Source organism: Podarcis liolepis, assembly GCF_965112155.1.
Source record: "Podarcis liolepis genome assembly, chromosome: 9".
Taxonomy (NCBI): Eukaryota; Metazoa; Chordata; class Lepidosauria; order Squamata; family Lacertidae; genus Podarcis; species Podarcis liolepis.
Genome location: NC_139564.1, coordinates 15,492,829 through 15,508,927, shown reverse-complemented (window position 1 = coordinate 15,508,927; position 16,099 = coordinate 15,492,829). Strand labels below are relative to the sequence as shown.

The 16,099-nt window shown below is 44.5% G+C and overlaps 1 protein-coding gene across 22 annotated transcripts in view; it reads right to left on the bottom strand.

Moving 5' to 3' along the window:
- AFF1 (ALF transcription elongation factor 1) overlaps positions 1-16,099 on the bottom strand; it is a 146,834-nt gene that overhangs the window by 106,111 nt on the left and 24,624 nt on the right. For 7 of the 22 annotated variants that reach the window (XM_083458588.1, XM_083458597.1, XM_083458581.1 and 4 more), the window contains exon 1: positions 10,359-10,402. The exons of the other annotated variants lie outside the window; for them this stretch is intronic. In XM_083458588.1, the coding sequence (XP_083314714.1) occupies positions 10,359-10,387 (29 nt within the window). In that variant the 5' untranslated portion in view covers positions 10,388-10,402. Of the gene's footprint in view, positions 1-10,358; positions 10,403-16,099 lie in introns of those variants that run through there. 22 annotated transcript variants of the gene reach the window in all.

Here is a 16,099-nt window from a genome sequence, read left to right as displayed (position 1 = left end):
AATTGGCTCCAGAAATGTTCCAGCCCAAGATATCCTCTCACACGACTTCACATTCAAGCAGATTCTAAAGTATCTCAGTCTACGACGTGACCCAGACATAAAAAAATGTTAACTGTGGTCCGCAGACCGTTTTAGAGCAAGTATCCATTTCACTGCCCTTCTTTACGTTCACAGATCAGCAAGGCGTGCGTCGGGAATCTTGCCCTGACTCAAGTGGTTTCTCAGGTGTGTACATAAAAATGTGGATAGAAGAGGCTCGAATGAGAACTCTTCTGAACACCATCCTCTTACAGAAGTTGGTGCCATATGAAATAACAACAAAGGATCTTGTGACACCATAGCAGCTTTTAAAATTTTGTGGGCTACAGTCCCTAGTTGTTAATGCCTTTAAGGTGCCACAAGACCCTTTGTTACTTTGAGGCAACAGACATAACAACAGGACTACCCACCGCTCTGGAAATCTTATGAAATAAACATTCTGTCTCAAAAATGAGGAACACAGGAAGCCGCTGCGCCAATTCTTCAGAAGTCGTTGTAAACTCAGTGACACGAGGAGAGAGAGTCTACGTCACAGATAAGCCTCTGTTGAGGCCCTGCTGTTATCCAGGTTGAAATAAATAACACCAGAAACATAAGCTGCATTACTTGGAGCACAACATGATTAACCACAAGCAGAGAGCTCCCACTAGGCAGACCTTTGACGGAAGGCGCACGGAGGACTTCTCAATCATTGCCCAAAGCCCTTCTTGGCTGATTAAGAGCTTATATGCCAGTCACTGCTGTTCCAGAGAAGTTATTAGCCCACAAAAGAGTGGTTCTAGCCCACTTGCCCATATGTAGTCACCTTAGTCATTTGTGGTCCCTAAAGGGATGAGCAAATGGGGAGACCACAATTTTATCCAGTTTTCCCCTCTGCTCTCCGGAAGCAGATTCTTAAGCAACCACAGATGAGTACACAGATGTCTATTTATAAGCCCATGTCATGGACTGGCTGGATGCAGAGCAGTGGTGGGAGGTACCAGTTGGGGAACCCCCAGGGGAAGAAGACTTTGCCCTGGGCTTCCGCCCAACCTCCTTGTGGCCTTCCACAGGTCGCTGGATTCAGACTCCCATACGCCCCAGCCAGTGTAGCCAATGGTCTAAGAATGACGGGGGTTATAGTTCAACATCTGGAGGGCCACAGATTCTCCAGCCCTGCTCCAATTCCCCCACTTACTTCCTGGTTTATGATCAGTGAGAGTTCATCATTCTGTTTGAACTGGGCAAGCTATGGTTGCTGCAAACCATAGTTTACCTGGAATTCAGAATTAAAACCCACAATTTGAACTGGGTTTCCAATTCTGGGTTTTTTAAATTTTATTTTAACAAACTGCTGTTATATAGCCCAAGTACTTCTCACACTTTTTCTTATTAATTCATTTTCTGTATGAAGAAAGCACATTGTAAAATAGAAAACCTACAATTAAAATTCAAAGTCATGAGTGTTTTATATTCTGGCTACTATCTTCTTGGTTTGAGCCATTTCATTTAAAAGCAATAATTTCCTTTAAAATAAAATAAAAAAGCAAACACACAAAACAAAACTTCTGGATCGCACACATTAAAATTACAACTGCTTACATGAAATCAAAAGAGGCACAATTATTCCCAAGCAGCTGTGCACTTTATCAAATAACCAGAGAAAGGATCTCTTAAGTCCTGCCAGCTACAAAATAATTAAGCCTGCACATCATCCAGAGCGTGCATCATTACTGTACTTCTTTGTCATACCAAAACAAACAAATATATATGTTATGTAAACTGGTTCAGCCATGCATTCATCTACAAGTAGTAGCAATTAACCCTGACCCACAGCAAAGTGGAAGGCTGTACCTGCCCACCACTACTATGACAGAATGATAGATTTCCAGGGCCAGAGAAACACCCTCTAGATCAGGGGTCTGCAACCTTTAAGACAAAAAGAGCCACTTGGACCCGTTTCTGAAGAAAAAAAAACTGGGAGCCGCAGCGGGCGGGAAGGTGACGTCGGGACGGTGCGTGACTAACGCACGCATCGCCCCCATGCGACGTCACAGCCAGTACAGTGCCCGCCACAGTGGGGAGTGTCGGGGCGCACAATGCGCCTCCTCCCCTCGCTAGTATCCACCCCGGAGCCGCGGCAAAGGTGTAAAAGAGCCACATGCCGCTCCGGAGCCGCGGGTTGCCGACCCCTGGTCTAGATTATGTTCATAATCTCTCTGTCTGTCTCAGGCAGGGTGCAGCAGTTGAACTTCTAATTCTCTCTGCCCGGGTTTCAGACTCAAACAGGTGAACTATGGTTTATCCATCCTTCAGGCTCACACAATCCTCCCATTACACACACCCTGGTTTTCTTCTTTTTCTCAGAGTTTGTAGATACCATAATTTGCCTCCAGATCAGAATCCTAAATCCCATTCAAATCATGGTCTCCAATTCTGAGTAGGATGCAAGCAAAGGTTTGTGCAAACCATACTTGTCCAATTTGTACACTGTGGCAAGCCTTTGGTTTGCTCTAACCGAGAGGAGGAAGGATGGAATAAGTAAGGAAGAGAGGGAGCAATCAAGACTGAAGTCTGTTCATGACAGCCAAACCGTGGTTGGACTATTTGATCTGCATTAGCCAATGTATCCCCACTAATGCAAGCTGAGTAACAGATCATATTGGGAAACTTAATCCTTTCCCCTCAATCCCTGAATTCATAGGTAGGTGAAGTTTAACTAAGATAATTTACACACACACACGTTTCCCAAAGGAAGCTATATATAATTTTATCTATATTCTTAAATAAATATAAATGGCTTATCTTAAATATCCTGGTAAATTTATCAAATTCACCAATGCTGGAAACTTTCCATTTTATTATATTCATCCCTACCCCTAAGGTAACTTGAGAAACTGCATTTTACTCATATCCCTAAATATTTACCTTGGCAGCTCCCTAAACCTGAATCCTCCATGTTCACATCAGCTCTGTTGTCTGCCTGCTTCCCTCTTGTAATTTTAAAAGCGAAATGTCTGAATGAGCCTCATTCAACTAAACAATGCTGTGTCACTGCTTCCAATTTATTCCAGTTTACAGGATACCCAACACCTTGATTCAGTGGTCAAATTATTTGCTGCAGTTCTAATGGCTCTTTTGAAGCTCTCTGAGCATCACTGGAGAAGTCCAGTATCCTGACAGCCGACCCCAATAAAAAGCTAAAACTATTAACTTCAAAACACAATGCTATGTTATTGTTGCTTATTTGATTTCCCATACAAATGTCTTAACTTTAAAATCTCTTTTCAAGATACATTTTATTTGTACCTGCTTGTGGTACAACCCTGAGCTGTCATGCTCAGGGGTGGTGAGCTTGTTGCCTTCCAGATGTTTTTGGACTTCAACTCCTTGACCACTGGCCATGATAGCTAGAGCTGGGAGATGAAGTCCAGCAACATCAGCAGGTCCACAGCCTCCTCCATCCCAAATAATGCTGAATATAACCAAAGGTTAACACAGCCCAGTGTGCTCTCCATCGCTAAGCAATTGCGATTGCCACCTACCATTGTTCATACACAATAGGGATAGCCAACATGGTGCCTTCAGATGTTGATGGGACTACAGCTCCCATCTGCCCCAGCCAGTACAGCCAATGGTCAAGGATTATGGGAGTCTGGAATAGCTCAGTTGGTAGAGCATGAGACTCAATGTCAGGGTCATGGGTTAGAGCCCCATATTGGGCACGAGAGTCCTGCGTTGCAGAGGGTTGGACTAGATGACCCTTGTGGTCCCTTCCAGCTCTACAATTCTATGATCATCTGGGAAGCTACTTGTGGCTCACAACATATGTCCCCCAGGGTTGCATTTGCCTCTGAACATGAAGGCTTCATTCTCAACTCATTTTGGCTGAAAGACACAGATGAAAAAATTGTCAGGTACAAAACAAAATCTGGATTCTGGGTGTTATATCTGTAGAAATAGTTACTATGTGGTGAAGGCCTAGGCTGTGGTTTACAGGATGTTCCCCTGGGACTAAGGTTGGATTACATGACCCCTCTGTATGTCGTACGATTCAATGATTTTATATACGGCTTATTTACAGACCTTTTACATCACAACTGAGCGTTTCTCTTTGGCTGTTATGTTGGAAACCAAGAGCGACGGCAGAGCTCAGAAATATTCACAGTCCCAAGAATGGACTGTGCTGTCGCCTGTCAAGTTAAACATTAATGTTTTGTTTGCCTGAACGGGAAAGGAAGCTGGACTTAATGCACTCCGTGACCTATTGGTGCTCATGTCTGAAAAAAGACAGCAAAAAGCTCAGTCTAACATATCCAGCAGCATCTTAGATTGGCTAACTATTTCATTAGCAGAACTTCACAGATCAACTTGCAGAGCCTCCTCATAGAAAGCTTAGCAAGTCTAAAGTATGTATACATTCCAGCACAAATCTTAAAGTGCTTGTGAACGATGGTGTGCAAATATATTTATTTGATCTGGCAGAGATATCTGCTGGACCAAAAGCTTAGATCTCCATCTGAAGCTCCCTATCTCCTTCATCCCTTTGTTCTCTGCCTTCGTCTTCCTCATTCCTAATAAACATCATATAGTTTGACAGCTGGGTCTTGCGTGCATTGCTGCCAACTCATAGGGTTAGTGTAAAACAAACAAACAATCAAATAGGCCTAAACCGCCACAGACATACAGGACTGGGATTGGCAGGGAAAAGCAGGCTGCTGTGATCTCTGGGAGAGACAGCGGTCTAGGTGCTAGGAGAAAAGTAAGTTTCTTTAACCCCGGGGCAGGTCAAGGAATCTGGTGGCCATCTCCGAGTCCCCATTAAAGTGTTTTCCCAAGAGCCCCAAAATACCCTCTGTGTGAGAGCTATAGGTACAAAGGGGGGGTGTCACAGTAGCAATACTGGATAGTATGCAACACAACTGGCCTACACTGCAAGGCAACCATGCAAGGAAACATGTCAGCAGGCTATCTCACAGCCTTCCCCTTTCTCTTACAGTCAACTGAAAGGTTGACCTAAGATTCTGAGCACAGAGCTCAGAGCTCAAACAGGGAGGGCAGATCACGCTATGAAGACCTGCCTACATGCTACACCGTGAGTACTTACAGTTTTTCAGGTGCACTAACCTTTGCAAAACAGGGTGCTTCATTGCAAGATTGCACATAAACACACCCTCAACAGAACCTGTGTGTTTAGCTTTTGAAGACTTTCACAATCTACTGCCTGCGCTCCTCAGCATATTGCAAGGTTGGCTCCGCCTAAGGACGCTATCCTCATCTGCACTGGGTTTTTCCCCTTACACACACATACATACACTTTCAAATACCTTATTAGTTGTGAGGACTCCAAAGCTCAAGCTGCACTTGCCAAATGTCTCTTCAAAACACTCTGAATTAAGCCTGCAATCCTATTATTAGCAGAATTACCTGCAATCCTGAGGACACCGTCTATGAAGTTAAGCCTCATTAAATTTGACATGACTTGCTTCCAAGTAAACATGCAGCGAGATCAAGCTGCAAGTACTATAGCAGCAAGTCAAATATTAGCTCCAAACAAACTAGCCAATACCTTTGGGCATGGCCTGAAGGCAACAGGGTACTGTAGTTAAACTTGCTGAAATTCAGCAGAGCTTGGTCTGGTCAATGTCTATCAGATGGGAGACCATTAGGAAACCCTGTCTTGAGTAACACAATGGAAGGAAGATGGGTTATGAATGACATAGCTTGTTGCTGGCATCCATCTGTCTCAAGAGACAATGGTGTGCATTAGCAGCACTGAAGTGACTTCCCTGGGGCGCAAGAATGGGCAGTGTGTATTGAGGGCCTAGAGGGGCAACAAGACCCATCCTCTCTCAGTCTCCCTGATGTGGTCCAAGGGAAAGCAGAGCAATACGTTTGCCATCAGATTGGTTGCAAGAGTTGCCAGGAGGAGGCGTACAAGATGCCATCCAATTGTCTTAGGATTTGTGTAAGGTTTGCTCCTTAGTCATTTCTTCTTGTGAAGATATCCCACAAGGCAGTGGAAGTCTGGGACCTGAGTTTCCTTCTCCTGGATGGGCTACCCTCCCAGGTCGATGAGCCCCATCTGCACCAACGTAATCGGTTGTTGTTTAGTCGTTTAGTCGTGTCCGACTCTTCGTGACCCCATGGAGCAGAGCACGCCAGGCACTCCTGTCTTCCGCTGCCTCCCGCAGTTTGGTCAAACTCATGCTGGTAGCTTCGAGAACACTATCCAACCATCTCGTCCTCTGTCGTCCCCTTCTCCTTCTGCCCTCCATCTTTCCCAACATCAGGGTCTTTTCCAGGGAGTCTTCTCTTCTCATGAGGTGGCCAAAGTATTGGAGCCTCAGCGTCAGGATCTGTGCTTCCAGTGAGCACTCAGGGCTGATTTCCTTAAGGATGGATAGGTTTGATCATGTAAATGTATGCCCTGCTGGTCTTGAAGCAGATCCTGTCACAAATAAATCAGTCCAGGATTTCTCCTCTCTTGTTCCCTAACCGCACTGAATGATGGGGACACCATTATCAACAAGAGCTAAAAAGATGACTTAGTATCATGAAATTCTATTCTCCTTTATCAACTCCCATAACACCTTTTCATGGCCAAAGTGCTCAGCAATCCTTCCACTGTAATCTCTTAGTAATAAGCCTCTTGCATTATCACCTGGAGCTGAACTGTGTATATGGGTGCTAAGAGGAAGAGAAAGGACTTTAGCTAATGCTCTTTCTTACCATGATTAATGCTTTCAACACTCCCTTAGAGGTGAGCCTGTGGAAAGTCTTTAGAACTGGGAACAAAGAGGATCGAGCAACCATAATAGGAATACAGAAAGATGCTACGTGCCAACTCAGAATCCTGATCCATTTGGCTCAATTTTGGGAATATGGTTGGAATTGTTGTAAATTATTGGCTCCGATTGCTTGAACTGATTGATTGAACTGAAGCTTCCCTGTACTCTCAGATACATACGCAAAGGTTGGAAGTCAAATTCATTAATACAGATACACTAATGAGATTCCTTCTCCAATTAAGACATGCACTAATAGAGAGCTCCAACAACTGCGTGGGATTGGACTACAATTTATATTCAAGGATTTGTCCACGCTTCTCCTCATCCAGTTGCTTTCCCCTACAGAAAACTGCTCTTTGGCGCTCTATCGGAGGAAACGGCAATTCATGTTTGCTCCGATTTAGCACTAGAGAGTGGGTTTTCCATGGGAAAAGGAGTGGAGCAAGGGGGAAACCGATTGGACCCATGCCTAGAAAGCAGAAGTGAATCCCATTCTACTCCAAAGACTTAGAAGCAAGCTAGGGAAGATTGTGGGAGCTTCAAGGCATACATCCTGCAAGATGAAAACAGGGACATTTTTATACTTGTGGCATCCCGGTTCTCGCAACCAAAGTCTTATAGTCAACTGTCCCAATAAGCAGTTTTAGGAATTGAGAAACACTTCGTGTTGGTGTATGTCTGAGGTTTCTTCCTTTCTCTTTATTTCCGGCTGGCTCCTTCCCTTTCTTTCCTTGTAAGCCGTCCATAGCCATTCTGTTTAAAATATTATGCAGCCTGATCATATAAATGCTTGCTCAGAGGGAAGTGTGCATAGAACCGCAGTCTTCGGTAAAAGAGGAGGTTTTGCCGCACCTCTTCCTTCCCACAGTGAGTAAACATAGGCATAATCTTAAACCACCTACTCTGGAATTAATCCCACTGAACTCTGCGTTCTTCCTTCACCCCACAAATAATTTTTAAAAAAACAGGAACAGTGTTTTACCTGAAAACAGGAACTGTTCCAAGGCTTGACATTTTGATCACAGAACCACACTAAGCACACACAGCGGCTTTGTACAGCAAAAGAGGGTTTCAAAGCTGACCCACAGATAATCCGACCTGTTTTCCACTTTACACCAGAGGAAGGCTAGGGAGGGGTGCAGACTGGACAGAAGGAGAGACCGCTGTTTTCCTGAACTGCAAGGAAACCCCTTGGAAAGCAAATACATAGAGACACAGCTACGGGCATGAAGCAAGGCTGCTGGTGGCAACGACAGGGAAGAGGAGAGGACAGAGGCTTAACACACAAAATGCTTGCACTCAAAATAGCACGTTGCAAAAGGAAGCTTTGCGCTCTGAAAGGCTCCAGTCAGCTAAAGGAGCTGCTACTGTAAACTCTATTGCAAAGGGACACAGGGGAGGTCACAACTGATTGTGATCTGATCAAGCCTATTATCTAAATTTAGCCTGATAAGTCTCTTCATTCATTCTCAAAGTCACACCATTATTCACTGGGTCTGCAGATGTTTTAACTTGGGACATTTTTACGCATGCGCACACACATACAGTATTTATATAGGAGTTCAGTACAATAAAAAAACTTTGCAAGCGTTAACTTGCAATCATCAGACAACATCTGGCACCCATTTTACAGATGTAGAAGGGATGCAGAGAGCTTGCCTGAGCCTCTGATGCACCAAATTCAACGGTACTTACATCCTGGTAAGTATGTTTAGGATTTCAATCTTGGGGGAAAGCTAAGCATTCAGTAAATCACAGTCAGTGTGGTATAATGGTTAGATTGCCAGAATAGGAGGTGAGATGGACAAGAAGAAGAAGAAGAGTTTGGATTTGATATCCCGCCTTTCACTCCCTTTAAGGATTCTCAAAGCGGCTAACATTCTCCTTTCCCTTCCTCCCCCACAACAAACACTGTGAGGTGAGTGGGGCTGAGAGACTTCAAAGAAGTGCAACTAGCCCAAGGTCACCCAGCAGCTGCATGTGGAGGAGCAGAGACGCGAACCCGGTTCCCCAGATTACGAGACTACCGCTCTTAACCACTACACCACACTAGCTCTCAAGGGTTCGAATCAGCCATATGAAGGTCACTGGGCAACCTTGCAATGCACACATAAAACTACAATTCCCCTTTATTTTATCTGCACAACATGGCTCTTCCACAGCTCCATGGGAAACACAGCACCCCAAGATATAACGCTGCTGGAGGGGTGCTCAGAAGAGCATCGTTCCAGTCCGAGAATGTCTCCGAAACATTACCATGCAACACAGCTTCCCATTGCAACTGCTGGCATGCCCTCTGCTTGAGCAAACCCTCAAGGAGGGACGTAAGCCAAATCTCTACAGAGAAATGCCAGCGTTGAATTGTGCACCTTCGGCCCATCTCCGACGCTGAAATCAGAATTCTTCACCGCCAGCCATCATTCAGGTAGAGAGCAAAGCCAGCTCGTGATAGAGGCACTGTGCTGTAACACATCATCATGCAGCACTACTCTGCTGCAGAGAATGTCATGGTAATTGAAGACTCTTCCCCCATCCTGCAAGCCTAAATGAGGGCTATACATTAACGACACTCCTAAGAACTACTTCACTCGCCTCCCTTTTGGAGAATATACTTTACAGGTAATAATGAGAGTCTACCGTAGGGCCATTAGCTAGCTGGATTCAATCAGAAAGCATGGGGAGGAGGGGGAAAGGAGCCATCTGCATTCATTAAAATCCATGCTTCCCTCTTCTTTATGTCAGAGACTTGCATTCATCCAGGCAGGTGTTTTTCTCCCTGTTTTACCAGCTCTGAAAAATAATCTCCATATCCGAACAATAGAAGGAAGGAAACCGTCCAAAAGCCGGGAGCTGAAAGCATTCTGAAGAGGGAGCTTGAAGCTCTTTATGCAGTAAATCTTGTTTTTCTGCATACTAACTCTTCTATCCGCAATGCTCAGAATGGGCAATAAAACAGCTACCCACAATTCTATTCCCACTTTACAGATGGGAAGGTAAAGTTCGGAAATGCTAATTGATTTCTTAAACATTAAATGAAAGCATTGAAACTGGGAGTCACTAGTGGGTTTTTTTTAAAAAAAAAAAATCAATATTAAATGAGCAAAGGTTTTGTGCACCTGGAATCCCCCAGGTCTGAGGACCAGCTCCTGCACTAGTAGCAAGATCTCACCGACATGGTGGAAATTAGCCACAAACTAGCAGAGAGTGGAAGGTTTTGCTATAACACAGAGAGGCAGTAGGTCCAACTGGTAATAGCAACTACTGTTTAGTTGGGAATCTAACAAACACACATCTGATTATACAAGCCTCTTGCAATACTCAAGAATATGTATATATGATTTACTTACAATATTTCTAATCTACCCTTCACTCAAAGTGTCCCCAAGGTGGAAACCCATAAACTTCAAATTCAAATGTTACAATTAACAAGCAAAACAAATAAACAGACAAAAACTTAGAAGGCAACAGCATCAAATCAAACACAGGAAACCTCCAATATTACCTCCCTCCTCCCCAAAGATCTGGATTATAAAGCGAGTCTTCACCTACCTTAACACAGAAGGTTGTTCCAAAGGCATCAACCCACGTAGAGAAAAACTACGTTAATATCCTACCACTACCGAATAACAAAAAGTTAAGAAGTCATTTGTCTTGAAGACCACATGCCAAGGGTACATAGAACCTGTGGCCCTCTAGATTATGAATACAGCTCCCATCTGCTCCAGCCAGTGTGTCTGATGGTCAGGGATGATGAAGCCGATGGTCAGTGGTTCAACAGTCTCTGGCCAAGTTTCCCCCATTCCTCAACATAACCATTTCCCCCCAAGGCTTTTGCCACTGGGTGCTATCTAAAAGATAAACCTGATTATCACACAAAGAAGGTCACACAACACCTTTATCTTTCCTGCTGATGACTCACTCACCCCCTCCCCACCAATACCTGCAGCAAAGCACAAAACCTGTAAAAGCAGAGCTGCAGAGGAATGTTGGAAGTTATCTGGAATAAATTTTAACTCAATTTATGTGGAGCAGTGGGGAGGCCCAATATGAACCCCTGAACATTTTCCCAGAGTCCTCTGCAACACAGACTACGGAATGAAGAAGTCAGGAAAACACCCATCTAGATCGACTCTGTGTTCCTATGATTATAGTGTCACTGCAGTAATCTAAAAGTAATACCAGAATGCATTAACCTACTGTTCTCCCATCCACCTACCCACCGCAGCCTCCCCCGTGAGGCCTGCAGCTTTTGTGTAATAATTGAGCCAATGTATTATGTCCCAAGGCTCAGGGGCAGTGCAGGAGATTTGGGGGGGTGGGGTGGGGGTGGAGAACCATACTGGTGCAAGCCAGCTAAGTGACGCGCCCTCTAAGCAGCCCAGCACCCGCAGCAAAAACCAGTTCAGCAGCTTGTCCTCACCTGAAGACAGCAGCCTAATAAAACAAAACCTCAACGAAACTTTAAACGGAGCGCACAGGTTAATATGTAAAGCACAGTTCAAACGCTGTAAGCCCTGGCGTTACTGAAAGTGGCCATTTCTAATCCTTTGCAGCTAGAGCTACTTTGACTTGTTCAAGATAATAAGGGACATCCATTTCCCGTTTTTTCTGCTATTCACATCTCCCCAAAAGCTGGGTGTCTTTTTTAACAAAGATGCTGATGTTGTGCTGGTCGGGTGGATTAGACATGCAAAAAACTGCCCCCTCTTGTGCACTGGGCTCTCCTTGCAATTGTTGGAGACTTAGGTCGTATAAACACCATTACATTAAAAGCACAAAACTTCTCCCAAATAATCCTGGGAACTGTAGTTAGTTGTGGGTGCTGAGAATTGTGGGTGTTCTACAGTTTCCGGGGTTCTTTGGGGGGGTGTCATGTGCTTTGAATGTATTGTATGTGCACAGCCTTAGTTTTCATACATTTTCAACACCCTGTTCGACGTGCACTTTTTGGTGATTGTAGCATTCATACAGATTTTGTCCACATGGTTGGGGGAAATCCCAGATTCCTGAGAACTTAAGACATTTGATGCGAGAAAATAAAATATGTTTGTGTAGGCCTGTTTGTCTGGATAAAGAGATGCAGATACACGTTGTGCAAGGAAAGTGCAAAAAAATAAATAAACGAGGAAGAAAGGTTTCTCTCCCCCCACGCCCCAGACTTTCACATTTCAAATTCTGAACACAAACTAAACAAATTCTGCTATGTGAAGAACTGAAATTAAGCAAAATATTTCAAAATGTAATTGTTAGTTCAATATATTTTCCCAGGAAGGATTTGGGGAAAGAAAAACAAACAAAAAAAGGACACTCAGGGAGAAAACTACTGTTGTATGTGGTCCTCAAGTATATACTGCACAAACCCAGAAATTAGTATACATGGAAAGCGTGTATCAAGTCTCTAGACCTCAATATTGTGAAAATAAAAGTTTAAAAACATATGCAATGCCTCCTGACATCTCAAGAACAGGGGTAGGGGCCGGGTTCCTGGTTATCAGGAGCTGGAAAATCGGCCTGTCCAGGGATGGTTTTAAGAAGGTCACAAAATGCAAATATGACAAGGAGAGGGGGGAAACAACACTGAGTGGGAAGGAGACGGGGAGGCAACACCATCAAGGAGACATTTCCTGTTATCAGGGGCTGGGAAATTTGCTTAAAACTGGCTAGTTTACAAAGGTGACTATAAAGTTGTAACCCTATGCAATGAATGCAGCAACACTTTCTCTGATTGTATACAGGACTACAATGGAATTTCAGCTTTTCTTCTTGCAAAAAATGTTGACAGATACATGTGTGTGTGTATCCCCTGCCTTTCAATGGCTATTTCACAGTCCCACATTTTAAATTTAAACAAAAAAAGTAAATGCAATATGCACAGCCCTGGAAACAGAGGCAATAGGAGAGGGCTCAATACACTTTATAGAGTTCTGAATTTACCTCCCAACCATTTCCAACTGAACCTAAAAATCTGGCTTCTAAAACCTCTCAGCTATTTTCAACCTCTTTTTCTTCCCTGTTCTTACTTGCTGTATGGATTCGAGTAAGATTCCCCAAGAGTGGGTGGATGCCCTGAACAGCAGATTCTCTGCTTGTACAGCAGTCACACACAAAATGAAGCTAAGAGCAATATATATACAGAGTTCTACTTTAGAAACCACCTGGAGACCCTGTCTGCTTTTTGTAGCTGCAGTTTGAAGCCTACCCAGGCTGAGGTCCCCTATATACTGCAACATGCTCGAAATTAGCCAGGCGCCAAGCGCCTTTTGCAACCAAATAAAGATACTTGGGTGCCATGATGGCGCCTGATAACTCCACCATCTGAGGATCGTTGGATCTGGACTGTTTTCACACACTTATACCCCATCCTGTAGAATTATATCAGTTATATTTTATCTGCGCAATCAGAATGAATTTCTAGAGGTGGTACCTCGGGTTACAGATGCTTCAGGTTGTGCACCGCAGCGAACCCGGAAGTACCAGAAGGGGTTACTTCCAGGTTTCGGCGCTTTGCACATGCGCAGAAGCACTGAATCGAGACCCGCGCATGCACAGGCGCGGCACTGCGGGTTGCGAATGTGCCTCCCGCACGGATCACATCCGCAACCCGAGGTTCCACTGTATAGTGGTACCTCAGGTTACATACGCTTCAGGTTACAGACGCTTCAGGTTACAGATTCTGCTAACCCAGAAATAGTACCTCAGGTTAAGAACTTTGCTTCGGGATGAGAACAGAAATCATGCTCTGGTGGCGCGGCAGCAGCAGGAGGCCCCATTAGCTAAAGTGGTGCTTCAGGTTAAGAACGGACCTCCAGAACAAATCAAGTACTTAACCAGAGGTACCACTGTACTAAGCTTTGGAGAAAACAGCCAGAGGCTTATGAAACGAACCTGTGGAAATCGTCCTACGATGTCAGTAATAACCTTTAGAAACAGCCTGGAATAATTATTCCCAATATACAGAGAATAAACTGACAATATACACCAGTGTTTCCCAAACTTGGGTCTCCATCTGTTTTTGGACTACAACTCCCATCACCCCTAGCTAGCAGGACCGTTGGTCAGGGATGATGGGAATTGTAGTCCAAAAACAGCTGGAGACCCAAGTTTGGGAAAGCCTGATATAGGCTGTGTGGGATGAAGCACAGCCACTCAGTTGACAGCTTCAACGATCCCTTTAATAGAGTCACACATGAACTACTTTGGGACACATAAATGGCTGTAGTTAAACAGCTGCATTAGGTACACAACACCTCTAGGCAAAAAAGAAAAGAAAAGCAGTAGCTCCTACATAATTGCATGCAATGGGTGAAAGAAATCTAGTGGGGGGGGGACAATTCCGTGGTAAGAATAGCTGAAACAAAAATGTAATTCGGGGATGGGACACCTCCAGCCTACAGACCAAATGTGGACCTCCAGAACTGTTCCCCACCCCCCACAATTTGGCACGTAAGGAAGTTTTCCTGAAATCGTGCCCACCTGCCCCAATGTCCTGGCCATGGGAACTGGCTGACACAACCAAATCTGGTGGAAAACGGAATGCTTCTACATCAGCCGATGTTCGGGGAGTTCAATCCTGCTTGGGCAGTATGTGTGTGCGCGCGTCCCCAACTCTAGTGGGCCCACTTTGACAGGTGGGTGGGACAACCCACCTGGCCAATCACTAAACATCAATAGGCCATCAATAGGACATGTTCCATTAAAAGAAGAAGTAGTAGTAGAAGACAGATTCAGCTGTGGGGAAAACTTGTCATGCACTACAAATAATTTCCCAACATTTGCGTCAGGTTAGCGTTTAATTCAAAATCTGCATCGATAAATGACATGATTCATGCAACTTTCAATATGAGAGTTTCAGCCTTTTTTTAAAAAAAAAAAAAAGGATGCCTTGGAGGTGGACAGTGATCGATGTTCCCAAATTGCACTTTCACATATGAAAATATTTCACTGCTCAAGACTACATAATGACAAAAAGAGCTGAGGACTAAGCTCATGGGTGGCATTTTACTTTGGAAAAATCACTCCCTTCAAGTTGCAAACTGTGACCCTCTCCCCTTCACCAGGGTCACTTTAATCAAGTTTTCCATTTTAATTTAATGCTTAATATTTTTGGGTTGCTGCACACTGTTATTTGATTCCAGGTTTCTAAGACTTCTGGACACTATGATTAATTTTACTCAAGTAAGATTGTGGGAAGGAGAGGGAGAAACTAGAATCCAATTCAGTATGTGAACACGGCAGGCTGTATCAAAGCACTGAGATAGCATGCTGATATTTGCAGCCCAAGTGCCTAGAATTTGCTTCCTTACCCCTGAATCAAAACAAAAGCAGAAGCTGAGCAATCTAACCAAAGAAGTTAGTCAGAATTCTCCCATTTCCATGTTCCACTCCTACACCATAACTGAAGTCTGGCTTGCAAAGAGCAATTTTGTCTGCTTGCAACCAGGGAGAGAGGTTCTGTGAAATGGAAGGCATAATGAGGCAGTTGCACTCCAGTTGCATTTTCAAAAGCATGCTTAAAAAAAAAAAATTTCTCCTAAGCATAAAACTAGCACACTATGGAGAAACCTCTCTCTGAAGAAACGCCATGCTGCATCTGTAGCAGCACAACCGGACGCCTTCATCTGCCCCAGCTGCAACAAAACATGTCTCTCCCTGTCTCCCATATCAGACTCTACAGCCACAGCAGGCGCTGCAACCTTCCAACAGTTTGACTTTACCCCCCAAAGGCACACTCTTCCACAGTCTCCAGAGACAGATGGATGCCAACAACGACAACAGAGAAACCCGAGAGGTAAACTTGGGTCAGGGTTGGTGCCAGGCTTGAGCAAGCTCTTAGGCAAAAGTGCTGCCTTTGGGGGTCACTCACAGTGTTTTCACCGCAGAATGATGTCACTTGGGGGGGGGGCCTGGCACCAGCAAACCCACAAAGCTACTATGTTAGTCCCTGTAACTGCTTACTCTGCCAATGTCAGGCATCACATGATCGGAAATGGAGGCCACATGGCACGAACTCAACTAGCTTTCTACTTGCAGGGCGTTGTTGTTTTTTAACTTAAGTTAATATTTTGGAGGACGCGGGTGGCGCTGTGGGTTAAACCACAGAGCCTAGGACTTGCTGATCAGATGGTCGGCAGTTCGGATCCCCGCGATGGGGTGAGCTCCCGTTGTTCGGTCCCTGCTCCTGCCAACCTAGCAGTTTGAAAGCATGCCAGTGCAAGTAGATAAATAGGTACCGCTCCGGCGGGAAGGTAAACAGCGTTTCCGTGTGCTGCTCTGGTTCGCCACATGACCTG